Source organism: Cricetulus griseus, chromosome 6 (genome assembly GCF_003668045.3).
Source record: "Cricetulus griseus strain 17A/GY chromosome 6, alternate assembly CriGri-PICRH-1.0, whole genome shotgun sequence".
NCBI lineage: Eukaryota > Metazoa > Chordata > Mammalia > Rodentia > Cricetidae > Cricetulus > Cricetulus griseus.
Window position 1 is genome coordinate 48,090,139 of NC_048599.1, and position 24,396 is coordinate 48,114,534.

General features: G+C 40.2%; 1 protein-coding gene across 3 annotated transcripts in view; it reads right to left on the bottom strand.

Annotated features, from left to right (window-relative positions):
• Ptpra (protein tyrosine phosphatase receptor type A) overlaps positions 1-24,396 on the bottom strand; it is a 106,999-nt gene that overhangs the window by 38,629 nt on the left and 43,974 nt on the right. For 2 of the 3 annotated variants that reach the window (XM_027421796.2, XM_027421797.2), the window contains 3 exons: positions 15,553-15,631; positions 14,726-15,067; positions 7,518-7,544 (listed from right to left, as the gene is read on the bottom strand). In XM_027421796.2, coding sequence (XP_027277597.1) covers positions 7,518-7,544; positions 14,726-15,067; positions 15,553-15,625 — 442 coding nt within the window. In that variant the 5' untranslated portion in view covers positions 15,626-15,631. Of the gene's footprint in view, positions 1-7,517; positions 7,545-14,725; positions 15,068-15,552; positions 15,632-24,396 lie in introns of those variants that run through there. The other variant, XM_027421795.2, reaches the window with a different exon arrangement.

Consider the following 24,396-nt stretch of genomic DNA (forward strand, 5'->3'; position numbering starts at 1 on the left):
AAAAAGTACTCAAATATTTGGAGGTACAAATACTGGCAGGCCAGGAATGTAGGGCCAACATTACACTCCTTCCCAGTCTCAATGAGCTCTGACTAGAGAAAAAAAAAAAACCAAAAAACAAAAAACGGGAGACAGAAGAGAAAAGATTGTTCTGCCATAAACCCCAGTGGTTTCCTGATACAGGGAATATGATGAAACAAGGAGATGCTGCTAAATCCTTACGAATCGTGCATCAAAAACTACCGTGTGCTCCCTATTCCCTTCCACCACTTTCCCTATCTTTTTCTTCCCCTCAGCTGCCTTTTGCCAAGATCCTGACCATGACGAAGTCTGGCTTGACTAGATGCTCAAGCCTTCCCTCCACTCCACAGGCTCTAGCTCAGTACCTAGCCACATTTCTCATGCAGCAGACCAAGGCAGGACCCCACTTCTACTCATTACAAACCACACAAGCCATCTGAGTTTCTCTGTTTGTGAGGGTATGTCCCTTTTATGTGAAGGCCAATCCTACCAGGTGGTCTCTGGACTATGTCCATTGTTGTCACCTCAAACCTTTTATCTTGACCTCACTTGTCCTCTGTCTCAGCTAACTACTCATAACCATTGCTTCACTGTTCTCATTTTCCTTCCCTCAGTTCTCCTGATCCATCTCCTGATCCACCGAAGCTGCTCAGCAAGGACCAAACAACAGCAATTACCAATCCAACAGAAACAGTCCCATTTTCATCTCATTCACCCTCTTACCAGAATTCTTTCAAAATATATTCACAGAGCAGTAACTGTATGCTTGGCTGTTTGGGACACTGGCAGAAGTACCCAGGCAGAGCAGGGATAGAAAGCTTACATGTCATTTAAGATTGACAAGGGATTTGGAGGAAATAACAAGAAGAGAAAGCAGCAGGGAGATAGCAGTGGAGTGTTGTGGAGCACTCTTGAGAGCTGTTCCTGTCCCTTACAGCAGAGCACCAAGTAACAGGGCAAAGTGAACCATGAAGAGTTCTCCATGAAGAGCTCTCTAGACATAAGAAATGACAAGCCTAATGGCTTAGGACTTTGACAGGGTTCAAGAAACAACACAAAGGCCAGTGTGATACAAGCTGCAACTGGAGAGATGGCAGGAGCCAGAAAACTTGCGTTATAGGCCATGGCAGGGAGTGTGGCTTTAATTTGGAATACGATGAGAAACATAGCATTATTGGAAGACTGACACAGAAAGGACAAAATTGAATTTTCCTTTGTTTAAAAGTTCTGGTAAACCGACTTAGGAATAGCAGCAGCCACTAGGTAGGAAGTCATTTCAGCAGAAAGCCAAGAGCAGTCTCCAAGGAAGGAGAAATGAATTCAAACAGTGCTGGCAGGGTAAATAAGATGAAACAGATATGAAGCTGGCTTGACCAGATGACAGCTACTGGTGAGACTTTGGATTGGTTTCTTTTGAATATGGGTAAGAAAGCCTAAAGGGAATGGCAGGAGGATCGAGAGTGGAGAGAGCAGCACAGTCACTCATTGTATGAGGACTTTTACATCAGGGTACATTTGCAAATAAAAGGAACAGTAGTTGGAGAGACACGTGTGTGTGTGTGTGTGTGTGTGTGTGTGTGTGTGTGTGTGTGTGTGTGGTGACTGGAAGTAGGGTCTCACTGTATAGCTCATGGTTCACAATTCTCATTTTATCTCCCAAGGGCTGGATTAGAGATAAGTACCACCATCCCAGCCTAAAGGGATAGGAAATGCCTACTATATTTTTCTATTGATGGTAAATTTCAAACATTGCAGTGTGCGATTCCTATTTTAAAATGAACATTCACAGCTGGGTGTTGGTGGTGCACACCTTTAGTCCCAGCACTCAGGAGGGAGAGGCAGGCGGATCTCTGTGAGTTTGAGGCCAGCCTGGTCTACAGAGTGAGTTCCAGGACAGGCTCCAAAGCTACACAGAGAAATCCAGTCTTGAAAAACCAAAAAACAAACAAAAAAAGCAAAAAAGACCATTCACACTAGATGATCATTCCTTCCTCTTTGAAGCATTTTCTCCCTATAACGAAGTCCCCTGACTACTTCACCTGTCTCTTTGTGAGAAACAGCAGTGCTCTATGACTGTGGAAACTTCTCAGGGTTGTGTCCTTGGGATGCTTTCTTATTTTCAACCTATTATCTGATCAGATGCCTGCAATTTCAAATGATATGACAGAAATTCCCATATTTGTATTGCTTGGTTCTCAACTACCTACTGGCCACCTTCACTTTCAACTTCACAGGCTTCACAAGCAACATAAATTTTCTGTGCTACAAATGCTTTTACCATTCAGTAGCTAGCATTCTAATCCTCCTGTTGCTCTGGCAAGAAAGGCAGAAATCCCTTTGACTTCTTCATGCATACCTTCTCTATCCTACCCAGCTGCAAGCAATTTCTTATAGGGCTATAGCCCCTGAGAAACTTTTTTTTTTTCTCCCAACAAAGGTAGCTAACATTCCACAAACTATTCCATCTGGTTACATGTCTGTGTGTTCAATCACTAGACATTTCTGAGACTTGACTATCACACCCTTCCTCTTCCTATAGATTAGCCAATCATGTCAGACTTAAAGGTTGAGCTCCCACCAATAGGAGGAGACACAGTCACCGCCTGTGTTAGAATAAAAACTATGTGCACTTTCTGCCCAAGAGTGCTTGATAAGCCAGTTAGGGCCAAGGCACACTCTTTTTGTAAAAATAAACTGTCCTTTTGGATTACTTTTGCTTTGTTTGTGTTTCTTTATGTAACACTTAGATTATCCTTTCCCAACAAACCAATATATCAAATGGGTCTGCCTTTTTTTCCATTCCTGCTGTCTCTAACATTCTAGTCCCCAAGGTCAGAGAAAATTCTCCTTTATAAAATCCACATAGATTCTCCAATTGGGGGCCAGGCCTCTATCCCCCTCTACTGAAAAATTTGGCCACTCCTTTTTATACAAGGAAGGGGGAATATGTTGGGAGCCAAAGAGCTCAGGGCTTGGCATGAGATCCTAGGCCATGCTTGGCCGGCCACATAGTTGTATATTAACCTTTACATAGCAGCTCCTTAGAACCTCAGCTCAAGAAAAGAAACAACTTGACCCATTCCTCCACCCACAGGCTCGGTCACCTAGGCAACCCTTCCTGGATCTCTTACTCATAAACTCTTTATCCTGCCAAACATCCTCTTTGTGGCTTCCTAATATCCTGCCTATGCTAACACCTGGAGCACAAACAACCCATTCTACCCCTCCCCATATCCTGCTCTACTGACTATATAAGCTAGCCTGAGAAAAATAAAGTTTGCCACTTGATCAGAATCCTGTCTTGTGGTCCTTCTTTCTGCGTCTCTTGTCCCCATTCCCTATCCCTGACTCTCTTGCCCCAGGTTGACATCCTGTGGGTTGGGACAGTCAGGAAAGGTTCTGAATGAATGAGTAAAACAAGTTATCAGGAAAATAGTACTATTCATGATTAATGAAAGGGCCAATAAATATAGACAGTATAGGAATAAAGGAGGCATCTAGCCAGTTAATGTAGAAATTAAGTAGTTCATAGAGACATAAAGAAAAATATTTATCAGAAGAATGATGAAACTATTCTTGTTTAATAGTTAAAAAGTTTCAATTTGAGATGCTTTGGGACCTGACAAGATGGCTTAGTAGGTAAAGCCACTTGCTGAGCAAGACTGAAAGTTTTAATCCTGGGAACCCATTGGGGAAGGAGAGAACTGACTCCTGAGAGTTGTTCTCTGACCTCCACCTGTGTATTGTGGCACAAATTCCCCCGAACCACCACCACCACCACCCCCACCCCCACACACACCATATTTTTTAAAAAAGTTCTAATGCTGGAGAGATGGCTCAGTGTTTAAGAGCACTGGTTACTCTTCTAGAAGACCAGGGTTGGATTCCCAGAGCCCACAAGGTGGCTCACAATCATCTGTAATCCAGTTCCAGGGAACCTAAGACCCTCTTCTGACTTCCGGGAACCATGTGCACACATGTACATGGTACATATACATGCAAGTAAAACATTCATATACATACAATAAAACAAATGCATCTAAAAGTTCTCAAAAGCACAGTATAGTGACTGATTCCCGAAATCAGCACTTGACAGGTTAAGGCAGAAAACTGCTGTAAGTTTCAGACCTGTGGGGGATAAGATGACATGGTCCTGTCTCAAAAACCAACCAAAAAATTCTCGAGATGGTTACACAATGGTATAGTACACATAGTTACATCTAATGTTACTGTATACTTAACAACAATCAAAACAGTCAATTTTATGTTACCATAATGTGTGCGTGGGGGGGAGCAGTGCTAGTGGTAAAATCTAAAGCCTCACTCATACTGCACAAGTGCTTTTTCATTTAGTTATATCTTAGTCTCCCAAGTTATTTTAAAAACCTAGTTCTAAGCCTGGTCTACAAGGCCAGTTCCAGGACAGGCTCTAAAGCTACAGAGAAACCCTGTCTCTCTCACAAAACAAAACAAACAAAAATGAAACAAACAAACCTAGTTCTACCAAAGTAATTTGTAATATATTAAAAAAAAAAAACCCAAACAGCCTCCTAAACTTCAAAGACAATAAGTCTTCCCTATCCCCAGTTATGCAGGGAATGGCAACACAGGTCTTTAATCCCAGAAGTTGGAAGGCAGAGGCAGGTGAATCTCTATGAGTTTGAGGCCAGCCTGGTCTACAGAGTGAGTTCCAGGACTGTTTCACAGAGATACCCTGTCTTGAAAAACCAAAACCAGGATCAAACAAAACTTTAAAACTCTTAATTCATTTCCAAAAGCTATAATACAAATTATTTCTAAATAGTTGACTCATTTCTCAAAAAGTTTTTGGCTTTAATCTTGAAGCTTATCATTTGGACTTAAAACTATAAATGGTTAAAAGAACAGTTTTAGAAAACAACTGTAAGTAGATACCTGCCTTATAAAGCTATCAAGTTCTACATTTGATGGGGAGTCTGAGCAACGAGGCCAGTCCAGCCATTCAATTTTTGGTTGCCGAGCTTAGGAAAGCAGGAGCTGGAAAGGTGAGGGTCTTGCATATAGTACACACATAATGACAGATGAACACTGCATATAGGCTAAAAGCATCTACTTCTCAGATGTAAATACCCTACTGAGTGGGTCTTCAAATTACACACTGACAACTGGATATGTGACTATATAATGGAATTATAACAAAGAATTTGAAAAAGTTTGATTTGAAAAACAGGAAATTATGGGACTGGGGAATGAACCAGTGGGTAAAGTGCTAACTGTGTAAGCATGAGGTCCTGAGTTTGGATATCCAGTACACTGGTTAAAGAAGCCAAACCAAATCACCCAGGTATGGGGTAGTACAAGCCTGTAACCCCAGAGCTGCAGGCTAGAGTCAGGCAGATCTCCAGGGCCTCTCTGGCAAGCCAGTCTAGCCGAAATGGCAAGCTTCAGGTTTAGTGAATGAGCCTGTTTCAAAAAATAAGGTGGAGAGCAACAGAAGATACTTGAAGCTCACACACACAGAGAGACACCTACCTCAGCATTTGGGAGACAGAGGTGAAAACATCAGGGATTTCAAGATTATCACTCCACCAGAATTAACTTCTGATGGAGAAAACTTGCCTTGAAAAGTCTGAAAGAAATACAGACTCCAGAATATCTGTTGCTATGAATTTGGCTGTATAATCTTGATATATAGAATATATACTGGGTGCTTTATAATCTCAAAAAGGCCCCAGAGAAAGGAAATTCCTTCTCACCGGATGTCAGGAGTAGGGCACCCCACTTCTTGCCCTGAGGCTGGAGACAATAGCCTCCAGATCTCACACTACATAGTCTTAGTATGTATACTTAGTATATATCATAGCCTTTGATATAGCACTGAGAAGGCCCCTTTTACGAGTCATATCCCCTCTGAGACTTAAGTTTGCCCGGAAACCTCTTCATGAGTCATGTCTCCGCTCTGAGGCATCCTGCTTTTGTCAAGACCTTATCTGTCTTCCTGGCTCTGAGAGATATGCATACCTGATATCCTTGCTGTTACTGTTATCAGAGAGTTGCTAGTTGTGTCTGTGGGTATATAAACTGGAAGTCTTGTGGGAAGAAAAAGAACTTGTAGAGAATTTTTAAGGAGAGCTTCTAAAGAGAACTTTAAGAAAGCTTTTAGAGAAAGAACTTTTGAGGAGAAATCTTAAAGAGAGCTTTTTGAGAGAGAACTTTTTTGAATTAAAGAGCCATGAAAAGCACAATATGTGAACTGATTCATTCACCCTCAGACTTTATTAGTCAGTCATACCTGCCTGCTATAAACTTCCTGCTTGAACTCTCGTTAGATGTGCTCTTTGGGGAGATTACAGAACCTTTAGGAGGTATAGTTTTGTTGGGTGAATTACATCACTGAGGAGGCTTCTGTGGGTTTACAGCCTTGCCCTGCTTCCTGTTCTTGCTTTCTGCTTCTTGTGTATGGTTGAGGTGTGATCTCTTAGCCTCTTGTTCCTGCCACCATGCCTTGCTTGCTATTACAGACATTTATTCCTCTGGAGCCATAAGACACAATAAGCTCTCTAAGTTGTTTTGACCATTGTGTTTATCACAGAAAGAAAAGTAACTAATACATCACTTGGGGCTGGAGGAGCTTTATACTATTGGGTGTTGAAAATCCCTAAGAGCCATTTTATAGATTAAGAGAAAAGCTACAGAAAATAAAAATGTTTAAAGCTAATAGTAGACTAAAAGCCAGAAACCAATTAAGTCTTACAAATTATGCCCTAGGAGCTGAAGAGATAGGGCATAGGCTCAGTGGGTAAGAGCACTCGATGCTCTTCCAGAGGACCCAGATTCAATTCTTAACTCCTACAAGGTAGCTCACAACTATCTGTAACTCCAGTTCCAGAGATCAGATGTCTTCTTCTTGCCTCTGTAAGCACTGGGCACATATGGTGCACAGATATACATGGAGGCAAAACACTCAACACACAAAATAAAAAAGATTATAAAACAAACAAATCATGTCCTAATATGTCACCAAAGGGTAAAATACTAGCATGGGGACATGACAAATATACAATTATTCTATTGTTGATTAAAATACATCAAGGGGCTGGAGAAATGGCTCAGCAGCTAAGAACCTTGGCTATGAGGACCCTGAATTGATTTCCAACACCCTCATGAGGATTCACAACCACCGGTGACTCCATTTGCAGGAGATCTGATGAGCTTTTATTGCCTCTGTGGGCAACAGGCACACATGGTTGATACAGGGACATACATACGGGCAAATCAAACACACAAATAAAATTTAAAAATATATAAAATACATTGAATCTGTTAGAATCTGTAATCTATATAAAAAAATAGAATGCTTGTTTCCTTTACTCTTTTCTAAGGTAAACATGGAAACATTTAAGGACAGTAAACAAACAACACAGTCATGGATACACAAAGGTACCACACAGAAGAAACATGGATGGACAGTATACAACTTTTAAAAGGACAACAGATAAAAAAGGTGATTGGCTCACCTCTCCTGTCTTTTGAGTCAGAATTACCTGTGTAACAAGTAAAAACAGAAACATTTACTGAGGTTAAAGATAAACATTGCCATTCAATTAAAGGAAAAACAAAGAAAAAGGTCCAGGAATATATTCAGTACACTACAGTAAATGGGGAACAAATTATCTAGGGTTACTCAGCTTTAGTCAGTAGTCTCTTTCCTTCCTCCTGAATACGCACACAGTGCCACATCCAATACTCACTAAAAACACAGTAATTCAAGGAAAAACACAAACATAAGCTACCAGGAGACATTATGTCTTTTGGATTTTTGAAATACAAAAGGACAACATTAAAGATACAAAAGATCCATACAGTAAGATGCAAAAAAAACAAAAAACAAAAAAAACCCCCAAAACTAAAACCAAAATCAACCAACCAAACAAACAAAAGAACCCAAACTAAGTGATATATACCCAACCACATTACCAATAGAGAAAAGCTTGTTTTTAGAAACCTATGATAGACTGGTGAGATAGCCTAGAATTTGGCACGTGTCATAAAGTCTGATGACATGAGTTCAATCTTCAAAATCTACACAATGAAAAGCAAAAACTGACCACATCACATCTGCACTGTGGTATCACCAACTACCACCAATAAAGTAACATACAATTTTTAAAAATTTTTATTTATTTATTTTTTTGGTGTTTCAATACAGGCTTCTCTGTCAACAGTCCTGGCTGTCCTGGAACTTGCTCTGTGGACCAGGCTGGCCTCAAACTCACAGAGATCTGCCTGCCTCTGCCTCCCGATTGTTGAGATTAAAGGCATGGGCCACCACCACCTGGCCTAACATCTGTATTTTAAAAGAAACCTGTGGTATATCTACAGCCTAAACAGAGACCTAAGACAAACAGCACAATATTCTCTTATCACTATACAATAAAAGTGGAAATTAACACAGACAAAATTTGAAAATTAAAATAAAAACAAATGATGAAAACACCTTGTAGTATCTTTTAGCTAAGTACAAAGCTGTTGGGTTAAATACTATACTTCTGAGACTAGGTGTAGTTATGCAGCTAATGGATGTGAACAAAAACTATGGGGAAGTATAGGTTATAAAATCTGGAAAAGAAATTGTTTCCATTCCCTCTCTTCTGAGTGGTGAGAACATGTAACCATGCAGATAAAAGGGCTGTTGTTAGGAATGACAGGGAACCTTCTGCCCAAACTCAGAGAGAAGGGGAGACTTTGGGCCTCACCAGAGCACCCTAACTAGCAGCGGGAATATAACTACAGGGTTACCTATGCAGCATGCTGAAACCTATACTGCATAAAAATCACACCATCAAATACTAATAAGTCTGAAGAATAAAAACGAAAAATTCAGCTTTAATTAAAAAACTTGAATAGGTAGACAAAATAAACATAAAACAAAGCAGAAAAGATAAAAATAATAAAAGGCTAATAAGGTAATAGAACTAATAAAAATAGTGGGGTTTTTTGAAGGAAAGAAGCAACAAACTATTTAATAGTAAATCGTAAGGAAAAAAAAAAGGAGATGAAAATATGTAAAGTGAGAACTATTTCCAGCTTTGTAGGAAGTTAACACATCCTGAGATGACTTTTCCTCAAATTCATTTGAATTCAGACATATGAGTAAAATGCAGTTTTCTATGCAAATTTTCAATTTTTCTTTTTGTTTTAAAATTTCAATGTTCTTTTAATGTAGAAAACAAAACACTAGCAACTAACATATCAACATCACATTTGCAAAGTAAAAACACAGACCAAATTGACATAGAAAAACAACAACAAAAACCACTTGTAAATATCAATGGAAAAAATCCTAAGTCACATCATAACCCCTCATGCATGTTCCTGTAAGCAATATTAATGTAACTTCTTGGGACAGTAGATAAAAGAGAAAACCTTTTAAAGAGGGAACTAGAGAGATGGCTCAGTAATAAGAGCATTGAAGGTTTGCAGGGGCCAAGTTCCATTCCCAGAACCCACATGGACGCTCACAATCATCTGTAACTCTGTTCCAGGGATGTGATGCTCTAATCTGACCTTTGAGGGCACCACACTTGCATAAAGTACACACATGCATACTCATACATATATAACATACATGCAGGCAAAACCTTCACATACATAAACAACAAATCTTGAAGAAAAAGACATGAAGGTTGAAGGGGGAATTGCTAGGAAGAGGATGATTAGTACAGTGGTAGAAGGACAAGATGGGGTAGTGAGAATGAAGAGGATCAATTCATTATATACATGCATGAAAACAGCAAGAGTAATAGACACATATACGAGAATTTAATTTATAGCAAAAGTGTCATCTCACCTTTTGTTTGTGTGCATGTTCATGTATGTGAGCTGGGACATATGAGTACCATGATGCACGTGTGGAGTCAGAGGACAACCTTGGACATAGGCCCTGTCTTAGGTTTCTATTGCTGTGACAAAGCACCATAATGAAAATCAATGTGGGGAGGAAAGGGTTTATTTCATCTTATAGCTTGTAGTCTATCATCTATGGCAGCCAGTACCGGAACCTGGAGGCAGGAACGGAAGCAGAAGCCATGAAGGAGTGTTGCTTACTAGCTTGCTCTTCGTGGCTTGCTCAGATGCTTATAGAAGCCAGGGGTGGTAACACACAGTGAGCAGGGCCCTCCACATCAATCATCAAGTGCACCACAGGCCAATCAAGTGGGGGCATTTGTCAAGCTGACATAAAATTAGCCAGCACATAAATTCCAATTTTTGTGAGACCGGGTCTCTGTACTGTTTGCCACTGCATTGTGTATACCAGGTTGACTGGCCTGTGAGCTTCTGGGAGTTCTCCTGTCTCTATCCCACATCTTGCCATAGGAGCACTGAGATTATGGATGGGGATCGCCATGTCTGGGTTTATGTGGATTCAAGGTATCTGAACTCAGGTCCTAATGCTTCTGTGGCAAGCACTTTGCCCACTGAACCATGTCTGCAGCCCTCTTCACCTTTAAAAGGTTTAAATTACATTGTATGTATGTGTACATGTATGTGTTGGGAGGAATCTTAATGTGGAAAGACTATCAAAGTGAGAACATATCTACTTTGCTACTTCCAAGTCTAATATCTTATATAGATTTTATAGTCTTAAATTCAGCATGCACTAACAGGAGATAATTACCCATGGTTATCTCACAGAATTGTTAAGTGGAAAACAGTACAGAAGGAGATCCAGGCAGGCTATAAAATCAACTGAGCTTAATTTACAATTCTACCTTGCATATTCATTCCTTCAGCCTGTGTTAGCAATTTTGCCTTTTCCCCCTAAGCAATGGCTATAATGCAGGAGATATTTTATGATGTTATTTAGTGTACATATGTATGTTTGTGCATACCAAACAAAAGTTCCAAAACTTTACACATATAACATGAATAGAAATGCAATAGGATCACCCACTAAGACAAAATAAACACTGATGATGGTGGCCCATTAAACAGATTTCATGAATGGGTCATAATCTGTACTATAACATTAAAACAAAAAATAAAATTGTTTTCAGTTCTCAATAATCAAGAATAGTGGCAGCCATTGACATTTAACATATCTCTACTATTGTGGGACATTTTTAAAAATGATTTATTTATTTATTCATTTATTTATTATGTATACAAGGTTTTGCCTGCGTATCAGAAGAGGACACCAGATCTCATTATAGATGGCTGTGAGCCACCTTGGGGTTGCTGGGAATTGAACTCAGGACCTCTGGGAGAGCAGCTAGTGCTCTTAACCTCTGAGCTACTCTTTCAGCTCTGTGGAATATTTCTTTGCACTGTGTGAAGATGGGTCACTGTGATTGTTTAATAAAGAACTGAATAACCATTAGCTAGGCAGGAAGAGGTTAGGCAGGACTTCTGGGGACAGAAAGCTCTGGGACAAAGGAGGAGTCGCCAGTCAAAGGAGAGGAGGCAGGATAGGCAAAATGGAGATGAGGTAACAAGGGCATGGAAGAGTATAGATGAAAAAAATGTGGGCTAAGTTATAGTTAGGAACAAACAAGCTGAAACAGGGTCTGGCTATGTAGCCTAGGTTGCTCTGGGACTATAAATCTTCCTGCCTCAGCTCCAATATGCTAAAATTACAGCCAAGTATATCACCTTGCCTGGCCATGTAATTATGTAACCAGAGTACAAGTTGTAACAATTATAACAGCTGACTTAAAAAAAAAAAAAAGGTTGCTTATCACCTTGTACAGAATTGCATTGTAAAAGTATCTTTCTTAGGCCGGGCAGTGATGGCGCACACCTTTAGTCCCAGCACTCAGGAGGCAGAGGCAGGTGGATCTCTGTGAATTTGAGACCAGCCTGGTCTATAAGAGCTAGTTCCAGGACAGCTTCCAAAGCTACAGAGAAACCCTGTCTCAAAAAACCAAAAGAACAAAAAGCAAAAAACAAATAAGTATCTTACTTAGATCTATTTATCTTTCTTTCTTTCTTCTTCTTTTTTTTTTTTTTTTTTGAGGGCCTCACTATGTAAATCTGTTTGTTCTTGAACTCACTCTGTAGACCAGGCTGGCCTTGAATTCACAAAGATCCACTTGCCTTTGCCTCCCAAGTGTTAGGATTAAAGGCATGTACCATTACACCCAGCTTAGATCAGTTCATTAAACAACTTTCTATGGGTATGGATTATTACCACTACCCATTTCAATTTTATATAAGAAAAATTGGGGTAAATAAAAATAAAAAAATTATAAATAAATCAAGTAAATTTACCTGTGCTCATAATGGAGCTTATGGCAGAACTAGAACGGGAACAAGTAGTGTGGGTCTGCAAACTATGCTCTTTTTTTGTTTTGTTTTTTGAGATAGGGGTTCTCTGTAGCTTTGGAGCCCCTCCTGGAACTTGCTCTGTAGACCAGGATGGCCTTGAACTCACAGAGATCCGCCTGCCTCTGCCTCCCAAGTGCTGGGTTTAAAGGTGTGTGCCATCTCTGCCCAGCTGCAAACAGTGTTCTTAACTATAACTAACAATGCTATCTTTTCTATATGGCAGAAACAATGACACTAAAGCAGGTAGGTAGTGGGTCTACACTATACAGTCTAGTTGCAAGAGCTCCTGAACAAATTGGGAGCATGGGGGAGGGGGAGGGGAAAGGGATGTAGGAGGAAGAGGGGGAGGAGAACATGAGGGAATAAGGAAGATTGAGTTGGGGGAAGAATAGAGGAAACTCTTATTGTTTAGAGTTGGGATTGGAAAGAGGTGTTCAAGTTAGACTCCCTTTCCACATGACTTTAGGGCTTAGCCGGAATAGACATAGTTAGAATGTGCAATAGCAGATTATTGTATCTTCTTGTATTTCACCTTTATGATTGTTAATTTTGGATGTTTTACACTATTAAGTTCTAATCCTCTTTTAGACTAAAAGGGGAATTGTAGGGAGACACTGTAGCCCCGCCTTCTAGGAGCCCCTACAGGTGTGCCTGGCCACACCTGTGTGGGGGCAATTCTTAAGGAGCTGCAGACACATGGAGAGCCCCCTTGGCTCTGGCCTCGAAAGCTTGCTGCCTCTGGGCATGCTCTGGCTTGCGTTTGGCTGGTGTTTATCTGAATAAAGATATCCTAACCTTACGGACTATGGATCGTCTTTGCGCACACAATAATCTTTAGTACCAAAAAGGATTAAATTTCAAAAGTACTTTTTGGAATTCCATTATGAGCCAGACATGGATACACCTAAGGGAATCTGAAACAGAAAAGAAATCTAAGCCAAAAGGATGAGAGAATAGCAGTTTTGCTAGAAAGGAAATTTCACTTATGTGGCAACTGGAACAATTACTTTACTCCATGCAGAAGCTATTTGAGGGACCCTCTATTGTCTTCTATAGACCAGGAACCTGGTCAAGTAAGTCAGAAACTTGTTCTGCCCAAGCTAGTCTCAGGTTCAGGTTCTAATCCTGTTCTTTGGGCTACTGCTGTTTCAATAGAGTGACTCAAATTGAAGAAGACAGAGACTTGTGCTGAACAGATGGCTCTGAAACGTATAAGCCTCGATGAGTCCCTTTGCCATTGTACCATGGACATTAGTCTACTACTTTGTTATGTTATGGAACATCCATCTTCCCATGGCCTCCATGGACTGCTTCTTAAGAACTTCAGGCCAATTCACTGCCCAGTCTGTGGTTTTCATCTTTAGTCTTTTGATATTTACTAGTTCTCCCCGCCCCCCTTTTTAATCCAATGCCCCTAAACACATTTGGGACTCACCAATCTAATGAGGATCTCACCTATCAGAAAAATATCCTCCAGAAAGTGCTACGCTAACCAAGTATTAAGAATTGCTTACAAGATGGGGGCTGGGCTGGGCAGTGGTGGTGCACACCTTTAATCCCAGCACTCGGGAGGCAGAGGCAGGTAGATCTCTGTGAGTTCGAGACCAGCCTGGTCTACAAGAGCTAGTTCCAGGACAGCCTCCAGAGCCACAGAGAAGCCCTGTCTCAAAAAACAAAACAAAACAAAACAAAAAGATGGGAGCTGGAGGGTTAAGAGCCCTTGCTGTCCCTTTGGAGGACCTGAGTTTCATTCCCAGCACCCACATCAGGTGGCTCACAACCACCTGAGACTCCAAGTCCAAGGATCTAACACCCTCTTCTTGCCTACGAGGGTACCTGCACACACATTATACACAAATTCATGCAAACACATATAGACACAGGCACACAGACATAGACACACACACATAAAAACAAATCTTTAAAAAAATCCTTTTTTCTAGGTTTCATTACTTTTCTTGGCAAACATGTACTTCAAGAATTTTATGACTATTAGGCAGTCTATGGGACTTCTAACAGTGTAAACAGTATTTATCCCTAGTGCACAAATGGACTTTGGCAGCCCATTCCCTATGGAGGGATACTATTTCAGAGTAGATACATAAAGGAGGGCCCAGGCCCTCCCCCAAATGATGTGACAGACTTTGATGAGTCCCCCCCCCCCAATGGAAGGCCTCACAGCCCTTGGAGAGTGGGTGGAGGGTGGGTTGGAGGGGGTTGGAGGGAGCATGGGAGGATGGGAGGGAGACAGAACGGAAGGATTGATATATAAAACAATTATTTCTAAATTAAAAAAAAAAGAAAAAAAAGAATTTTATGGCTATAAAATACATATAAAGATAATAAAACGGTAAATAAGCCCAGAGTGGGAGGAACAAGCAGAAAGCATCTCCGGTACCTGCAGGAGGGAAGGTTTCTGGAGTGGTTGCTGCCGTGCTGGAATTTCCCTCCCATGGTTCTGTTCTGGCATCTGTGAACTGGCTATCCTGAAGCCATGTTACATTTGGCGAAATGGTAGTGCTTCCAGAGTCCGTGCTTGTTGCTCTCTTGGTCCCATTGTCAGAGTGTGAAGAATTAACAGTAGTTACATAGGTAGGTTCCAGAGTTAGATTTGGGCTGAATGTTGGTGCCTCAGAAAGAGAAATTACTGAAGAGGTTGCATTTGAAGTTTTATTCTCTTCCTTAACTGATTCTGTTGTTGATGTTTTAATTAATCTTGTAATTCCTAAAGAAGGTGAAACTATAAACACAAAAAAGAAAGAAAGGAAGAAAGAAAGAAAGAAAGAAAGAAAGAAAGAAAGAAAGAAAGAAAGAAAGGAACATCTTATGAAGAACGTGAAGCTCAAAAGTTAAGACACAAAGTGGTAAGCATTAATAAATGCCTCTAACATCTGGACATATGCAGGACCAGACAGACACCTTACACTCATAATGCTGGACCCTTCCCACTTCCTCCAAAGGATTGCTGTCTATGGCATTAAGATGGCTTTTCACTTATTTCTTCAGAATTAGTATATAAAGATGTAAATATTAACATTTCTTTTACTTTTTAAGAAAAAGTAGTCTAATTATTTTAGCATACAGAAAAAAGCCAAGTATTAATATAATTCAAAGACTGCCAGGAGCTTCACAATCACATCTAAATGAAAATTCATTAATATTTAAATACTGATTCCTTCAAATTTGGTCAATTATGTAAAATCAAAAATCAGATGAAATTTTTACCTGTAGTAGCATTGTTGGCATTAGCACGTATTAGACCACTGCCAAACAGAACAAGAATGAACCAGGAATCCATGCTGACCTAAAAAACAGGGAGACACACGGGATTAAGTCTTACATTATTGTAATTATGTTCAAACAATTCAAAATATAAAAGTTATTTTGAGTAGCATGATTCTTAGTAATTGAAATATATACACAGGATCTTTTGACAGTTCGATATAGGCTGTTTTCCCCAGAAGTTCAGCAATTTACTGTATCTTCATAGAAATAAAAGTAAATTTAAATAACACCTTTAAAAGTATAATTCTCAACCTTGATTGCACCTTAAATACTATTTAAAAACTCTAGTGGTAGACTGTATCTCTATGTATGAGAGATAGGCAGTCCTTAAATTTCCTAAGTTCATCCACTCAGGACCTGAGTACAGTACTGATCTAGGTTCTAGAGAAAGAATTGAGGACCAATTTATTTAGAAGCCATGCTTTCATGTGGTTTATAGTCTAGACTTAAATCAATATGGTAGTCACTTTCTGAGAGAAATAGGGCCTGCCTCCCTAAGAGGCATATGAAAATACTGAGGTGGGGTGTATGTGAGTAATTTATACAAACCCAGACGTTTGCTATGGTACAATGGCATTGTCTAGCAGGGGAATGTATTCAGCAGTGGCCTTACCCAAGACTTTTCTATTCTTTGTAGGCTATGATAATGAAGTCAGTGCTACATTATGTTAGATATTCATAACTCTTAAAGAACTGGATAGTGGCCAGGTGGTGGTGGCGCACGCTTTTAATCCCAGGACTCAGGAGGCAGAGGCAGGTGGATCTCAGTGAGTTTGAGGCCAGTCTGGTCCACAAGCGCTAGTTCCAGGACAGCTAGGGCTACACAGAGAAACCCTGTTTCCAAAAACCACAAAAAAAACTGGATAGTGAACTTATATCGATCTCTGAAAGAATCCAGTTCAATTCCTACCTGATCATATTTCAAAGTTGGTAATGCATGCAATCATTTACACAAGGATCAGGCTGGAAGGCTATTGTATATGTGTGCTCAGCTACTCGGGGTAAATCAACAGAAAATAAGTTGGCTTACAGAATTAAATGCTTAAAATATATTGTAAAAGAAAATAAGCAAATATTTGTGACTTTAAGCAACAAAAGAACTTTCTAAGCATTAAGGGCAATACAAGAAACCATAAAAGCAAAAATGGAAGGTGACAAGGAAAACAAGTTAAAAAAACTCATCATAAACAATGTTCATGCATAGGAATTTAGTTTTATTAATGTCCTTTCTTCCAAAATTAGTCCATTGGTAAACATAATCTTGATAAAAATCACAAGTTTTGCAGATATTGATAAACTGTTCTGAAAGTTTATGTGGAGGCAAAAGACTTGAGTCAAGTAGATATTGAAAAAGGAAAAAAAGACCAACACTACAGTAGGATCAAGACCGCCTACTGTAATGAGAGAGAGAGAGAGAGAGAGAGAGAACAGAGTAAGAGACCAAAAACAGAATTACATGTTGTCAAGAGTTTTTTCTCAGAATCGAAGTAGAAAAGAATTACTGGCATAACAACACACATTATGATGGGTGAATCTAAAAAGATTCACTTCATATGCTGAGTGAATAAAAGTTGGTACCAGAAGTACATAATTATGATTCTAAATGCATGAAGTTCTACCATAAGCAAAAATAACTTACATAGGAAAAAAAATAGGAAGAAACATGATAGTAATACAGGTTGAGTGAGTGGTATTTATTTTTTATTTATTTATTTTGGTTTTTCAAGACAGGGTTTCTCTGTGTAGCTTTGGAGCCTATCCTGGCACTCACTCTGGAGACCACGCTGGTCTCGAACTCATAGAGATCCGCCTGCCTCTGCCTCCCTAGTGCTGGGATTAAAGGCGTGCACCACCAATGCCCGGCTGTGAGTGGTGTTTATTTAAATGGTAGGGACTCAAAGTGTCTGGGATTTCAGAATTGCTTAGGTTTGGGAGTGTTGCATACACAATACTGGGTAGGATTCTGTAAACTTCTGATTTCAGATTAGAAATGTTAACCCTGCACTATGGATCCTAACAGTGGAAGAAGATGGACAAAGATGGACTTCCAGAATTCACTAAAAGATCTATGAACTTCACTGTAGTAAATTTTACCTTAAAAGAAAAAAAAAAAAAGCCAGGTAGTAGTGTTTTAAGGCTTTAATCCCAGCACTCAGGAGGCAGAGGCAGATCTCTGTGAATTTGAGGCCAGCCTGATCTAAAAAGCAAGTTTCAGAACAGCCAGAGCTGTTACACGGAAACCCAGTCTCAAAAGAAAAATAAATCCTCTAATCCAATGATTCTCAACCTCTGGGTCATGATCCCTTTGGGGGTCAAACAAAACTCTCACAGGGGTTGCCTAAGACTATTGGAAAACACAGATATTTACATTATGTTTCATAACAGTAGCAAAATTAGTTATGAAGTATCAATGAAAATACTTTTATGGTTGGGACATGAGGAACTAAGTATATTAAAGGGTTGCAGCATTAGGAAAGTTGAGAAACACTGCTCTAACCCATAAACAAACTGTACTCTAGAAAATTACATGCATTCTTAAGTATATGAAGAAAAATATACTAATGTTATTTACCATTAAAATGTTATTTATATTTAAAAATAATTGGTAGGGATCAGCAATACAGCGAGGTGGTATAGGTGTGTGATGACTAATCTTGTTTGTCAACTTGATTACATCTGGAATCAAATAAAACCTGCTTGCCCTTACTCTCACTGGCAAGTTTATTTATCCTGTTGCTGAGCCATTCCTTAGCTGGTATTAGAACCTCCTTTGGGATTCTAACATAGACTGAAGACCAGTAGCTCTTTAGGAATCCTCCAGGACCAGCATCAGACTGGGACTGCTGAGCCATCAGTCTTATAGATTCGACAATTACAGGATTCTTGGTCTTTCCATCAGGTGACAGCTATTGCTGTTGGACTACAAGGACCACAGCCTGTAAACCACACTAATAAATCTGAGAGGGGAAAAAAGAAAGAGTGGGAAGGAGAGCACAGGGAGGAAGAAGAAAAGAAGGAAGAGGGAAGGGAGGAATACACACACACACACACACACACACACACACACACACACACACACACACATATATATATATATTCATTCTATAAGTTATGTTCCTTTAAAGAAACTTGACTGACACAAAGTGCTTGCCACCAAGCCAAGGATCTGAGTCAGATCACTGGGACCCTCACAGTGGAAGGACAGACATTATTCCAGTAAGTTGTCCTTCACATATGCACTCGATATACACATGTACACAGTATATACATATGCTTATATAAACTAAAAAATGAATTGGTAGCTGGGAGGTGGTGGAGCACACTTTTAATCTCAGCACTCAGGAGGCAGAGTGAATTCAAGGCCAGCCTGGTTTACAGAAAGAGTTCCAGGACAGCCACGGCTACAAAGGGAGACTGTCTCAAAGCCTGAGTCCCCCCCCCCCAAAAAAAAAAAAAGAATTGGTAAGAGGATAAGTAGATATATGATAAAAAATGTATAGTAGAATATAGTTAAACTGATGAGCATGAGGACATGAATGCCACTGTCAGCACTCATGAGCAAAAGCTGAGTTTGGAGGCACATGCTTATAAACCCAGTGCTGAGGGTACAGAGACAGGCAGATCTCTAGGGGCAACCAACTTAGCCTAAATCAGAACATTTAGGAACACTCCGAGGAACATCCTCAAGGCTGGCCTCAACACACATGTGTGACCCTCACTCGTATGCTGGGCATTCTCTGGTAAGCCAAGACTACGTGGAGATACTTAGATTAATGAAAATGGGTTAGTAATTAAGAGAGAGCTAGCCAATAAGAAGCCTGGGCCATAAGCCAAACAGTTTATAATAAATATAAGTCTCTGTGTGTTTATTTGGGACTGCATGGCTGTGGGACCAGGCAGGACAGAATCTCTGTCTACAGTACACACATGCAAATAAAATGTAATACAAATTTTAGCTGGGCGTTGGTGGCGCACACCTTTAATCCCAGCACTCGGGAGGCAGAGGCAGGCGGATCTCTGTGAGTTCGAGGCCAGCCTGGTCTCCAGAGAGAGTGCCAGGATGGGTTCCAAAGCTACACAGAAAAACCCTGTCTCGAAACCCCCCCCCCCCCCCCGCCCAAAATGTAATACAAATTTTAAAAAGTTTATTATGGAAGCTGGAGAGATGGTTCAGCAATTGAAGTGTTTGCTGCTCATGCAGAGGATAAGAATTTGGTTTCCAGCACCCATGTGGGGTCTCTCACCACTGAGTAACATCCAATGTATCTGTATTCAGGCACACTTATCCCCCCTTATTAATTTAAGATAAAATAACAATTAAAAAATTAAAGAGTATATTGTTGAGTGTTGGCTTAGGCCACTTGCCCTGCCTCTGTGTGCTTCTGCCTACTCACTCCCAGGTCCTTCTCTGCTGCCTAACTGGATGGCAGACAGGACCCATCAAGTTTAGGTCACCAGCCTGGTGGGAACATAATCTTTGGGAAGATCATTCATAAGGAAATTCTGGTTGAAATAGTTTTCAAGGATGATCAGTGTTTTGTTTTCCATGACATTTTCCCTTAATCATTACTACATTTCTGGTGATATCCAAGAAACATACAGCCCAAATTTCTGCAATAGCTGCTGATGATCTGGGCCTGAACAGCTGTTAGCAAATGGTGGTGAAGGGGGTGGGGTGCAGATAGGGGTAGCTCATCATATTTATTTCCATGTTCTGGGAGGTCAGTGGATGAGCTGGCCTCCTGGTTAAGAATGTTGGAGATAATTTCCTCATCTCTATGTAATGATTAAGTTGGCAAACTAAAATGTTAAATATTTCAAACTTATTTTTGGCTGTGTATGAACAGATTGAAGAGAATTTTAAAAATCTATGCTCAATAAAAGATGTCATATGTAAAAACAGAGTTGTTTGTACATACTATATTTATTTTCTGGCTTTGTACTTTATTTCCCATTGGGCAAAAATAGCCTGAGTAAGGTAGAAATATATGTTTTAGAAAAGCTAAAATGCTAAGAGAATATAAGTTTATAATAGTGTGTGTGTGTGTGTGTGTGTGTGTGTGTGTGTGTGTGTGTGTAGGTTGGAGATTGATGAGTCTTCCTCAATCACTCTCTGTCTTTCTGTTTGAGGCAGGGTTTCTCAAATCAATCAAGAGCTCACCAATGTGGCCAATCTAGCTTGTCAGTTTGCTCGGGGAACCCCCAAATCTATGCTTTCTGAGTGCTAAAACAGCAGTGGGTCATTACGTTCACCTGGCACTTAGGTGAGTTATGGGGACCAGAAGCTCTGGTCCTCACATTTGCAAAGCTTTATTTCATTGAGCCATCTCCCCAGCTCTCCAAATTACTTATTTAAGATAACAACAAACACAAAAACTTGTTAATCATAAACCTTTGGCAAACTGAGTACCTAACAATCAAGCAAGCACTTTGGGGGGATGAATCACGAAATCTGTCCATTTCCTTAGTATATCAAATGCAATGGCACATATACTGTGTTCATTGCCTTGCTCCCCCATACCCAAAGAGCCAATATGTAATCCTTACTCATCACAAAAACATTTCTAACTTGTTTAAAAATGTTTCCATTACATATGCATTAGGCTGATCAATTACCAAAGTTCAACATTTAAACAATAAAATAAACCCAGATGTCATTAACATGCATGAAAGCAGTATGATAAAAGACTAAGGAAATTTTAGAATTAAAAACAAACAAACAAAAACATAGCTGTTGCTTGGTTTCTTTTTCTGTTGTGATTAGACCACCACCACCACCACCCTACCACAATTGAGGAAAGCAATTAAGGCATAACTTATTTTGGCTCACAGTTTAAGATTATAGCCCATCAAAATGGGGAAGCCACAGCAGCAGGAGCTCCAAGCAGCTGATCACACTGTACCCGTGGGCAGGAAGTAGAGAGTGATGAATGCTTGTTCAGTTCACCTCATTTATTTATTTATTTATTTATTTATTTATTTATTTTTATTTTAATTAGAAAGAAAATTATTTTACATGTCAATTCCAGGACCCTTTCCCTCCCGTCCTCCCCCACCCCATCAACACCCTACCTATCCCATACCCTTTCTGCTCCCAAGGGAGGGTGAGGCCTTCCATAGGGGGGGTCTTCAAAGTCTGTCTTATTCTTTGGGATAGGGCCTAGGCCCTCCCCCGTGTGTCTAGACTGAGGGAGTATCCCTCCATGTGGGATGGGCTCCTAAAGTCCATTCCTATGCTAGGGATAAGTACTGATCCATTACAAGAGGTCCCATAGATTTCCAAGGTCTCCTCACTGACACCCACATTCAGGGGGGTCTGGATCAGTCCCATGCTGGATTCCCAGCTATCAGTCTGGGGACCAAGAGCTCTCCCTTGTTCAGGTCAGCTGTTTCTGTGTGTTTCACCAGCCTGGAGTTCACCTCCTTTTTTCACAGTCCAGGATCTTAGCCCAGGAATTGGTGCCACCCACAGTGGGCAGATCTTCCTACTTCAATTAACCTAACCAAGATAACACCTGACGGCTCATCCATAGGTCCATTTCCTAGAGTCTGGATCTCATCATGTTGATAATAGAGGTAACATCACAACTGTACTTTTCCTGATACTGAATAAGAATATTTTCTAAATGTTCATAGAATTCAAATTCACCATAGCAAACCTGAAACCTGATTTCCTATCAGGATAAGTGAAGCCTTTAGTTCTCCATTAGGGATACACAAGTGGGCAAGGCTCCCTGGCTGTTTGATTTCTCACATCTTCCCTCCCATTTAAAAAGACCAGGATACACTTTATACATTTTATATACTACTTTGTATACTTCCTCTGACTTAACCCTTACTGCTATGCTGACAGTGCAGAGTAGAGTTACCATAACTTGCTCTAAGTACACTTTGCTGTTGGTAGTATATCCCCCATTATAGAAACTGTAAATGTTAAATTAGACACGCCTCCTGAAAACAAAACAAAACAGTATAGGGAATAGTAGCCAGGACTTTGGCATGCTACAAGCACTTTACTACTGAGTTATAGCCCCAGCCCAGAAACCTCATTGTGTGTGTGTGTGTGTGTGTGTGTGTGTGTGTGTGTGTGTGTGTGTGTGTGTGTGTGTGTGTGTGTTTTCAAGATAGGGTTTTTCTATGTAGCCCTGGCTGTCCTGGAACTCACTCTGTAGACCAGGCTAGCCTAGAACACAGAGATTCACCTGCCTCTGCCTCCTGAGTGCTGGGATTAAAGGCATGCACCACCGCTACCAGGCTAGAAACCTGAATGTTTAATCCATGGACAATTAATTATATATACTTACACACATTTCATGGCTAATTTATTTGAAAAATAAATCCTTCATTCAAAATGTAGTTATGAACCACCACAGGCACACCAAATATTTGCTAGAGAAAGCCAGTTGTTGTTGGCTTCTGTCTAAAGAACAGTATTTCTTGCCCAGTGGATGCCAAGGCTGACAGTCAAGACCTCTCCCATGAAAAAGAGAAGATAACTGAAGCACAAGAGAACAGGTGTGGACAATGGAGTAAACGCTAGCAACTCATAAGGAGTAAGAACAACTCCTCCCACTTTAACTATTGATGACCTAGGGATGAGAAGGATGAGGGTGCTTTGCATACATTTAGTAAAGAAAGAGGTTATAGACACTAACACTATGTGGATGTCATGAGACACACACATACATTTCCAGCAACCAGGAGGCTGAGGAAGGAGAAGCTAGAGTTGAAGGCCAGCCTGGGGCTAACCACAAGGCCCCTTCTCAAGGAAACAACAGTAACAACATTATGAACAATCACTAATGAAGGAGGGCTGAGCTGTGCACTCCTCAGAGTTTAGACGGTGGTTCTAAAACCTTCCATTACGTCTTTCAATTCAGGTGGAAGAGTGTACACCTGTAATCCCAGCTACACAGATGGCTGAGGCAGGAAGATCACAAGTTTAAGACCAGCCTGGATTACACAGCAAGACCCTGTCTCAGAATAAAAATAGAAAGGCCTGGGGATGTAGCTCATTTATGGAGCATCTGTCTAGCACACATCATGAGGTTATTGTTTACACTGCCAGTACCATCAAAAGAAAAAAAATCCAAAGTTGTGTTCCATATCTAACATGTTCCCAATAAAATATGACCAAGAGAAAGCTATGTACTATTACTTTAAACATTTTTATTTATTTTTATTTTTTATTTTTTGAGACAGAGTCTCTCTATGTAGCCCTGATTGTCCTGGAACTCAACATGTAGACCAGGCTGGCCTCAAACTCATGGATCCTTCTGTTACCTGAGTGTGGGATTAAAAGTGTGCACAACCACCATCACCACCCAGCCTGTTTTTATCCTTCTTCTTATTCCCATTTTTCGGATAAAGAAATTTGAAAGACAGTTTCTCAGTAGGTAGAATTCAGATTTAAGGTTACCTGGCTTTCTTCACATAACTAATGAAGCAACAGACACAATTTCCAAAAATGCCAACTAAAACAAACTGACACCTCTATTTTACAGATTCTTTTCAGTGGAATGGCAAGCCTTGAAAATATGATCAAATTAATCAAGCACTGATGTCAAGCATCTAGTATTTAGTTCTGGTCTTGATTTTAAGTAAACTCACCTGTTTGGTGGAGATGAAGTGTACAGTGGGAAAGACACAAATTCAGACCCCAGTCTTATTGAAGATGCCTTCCAAGTATGGGACAAAATGACAGTTGAGAGTCATTTCAAATTGCTCTGGGCCATCTCCTGGGGCTGCTCAGGTGACTTAATAGTCTGACTTACAAGCAAAGAG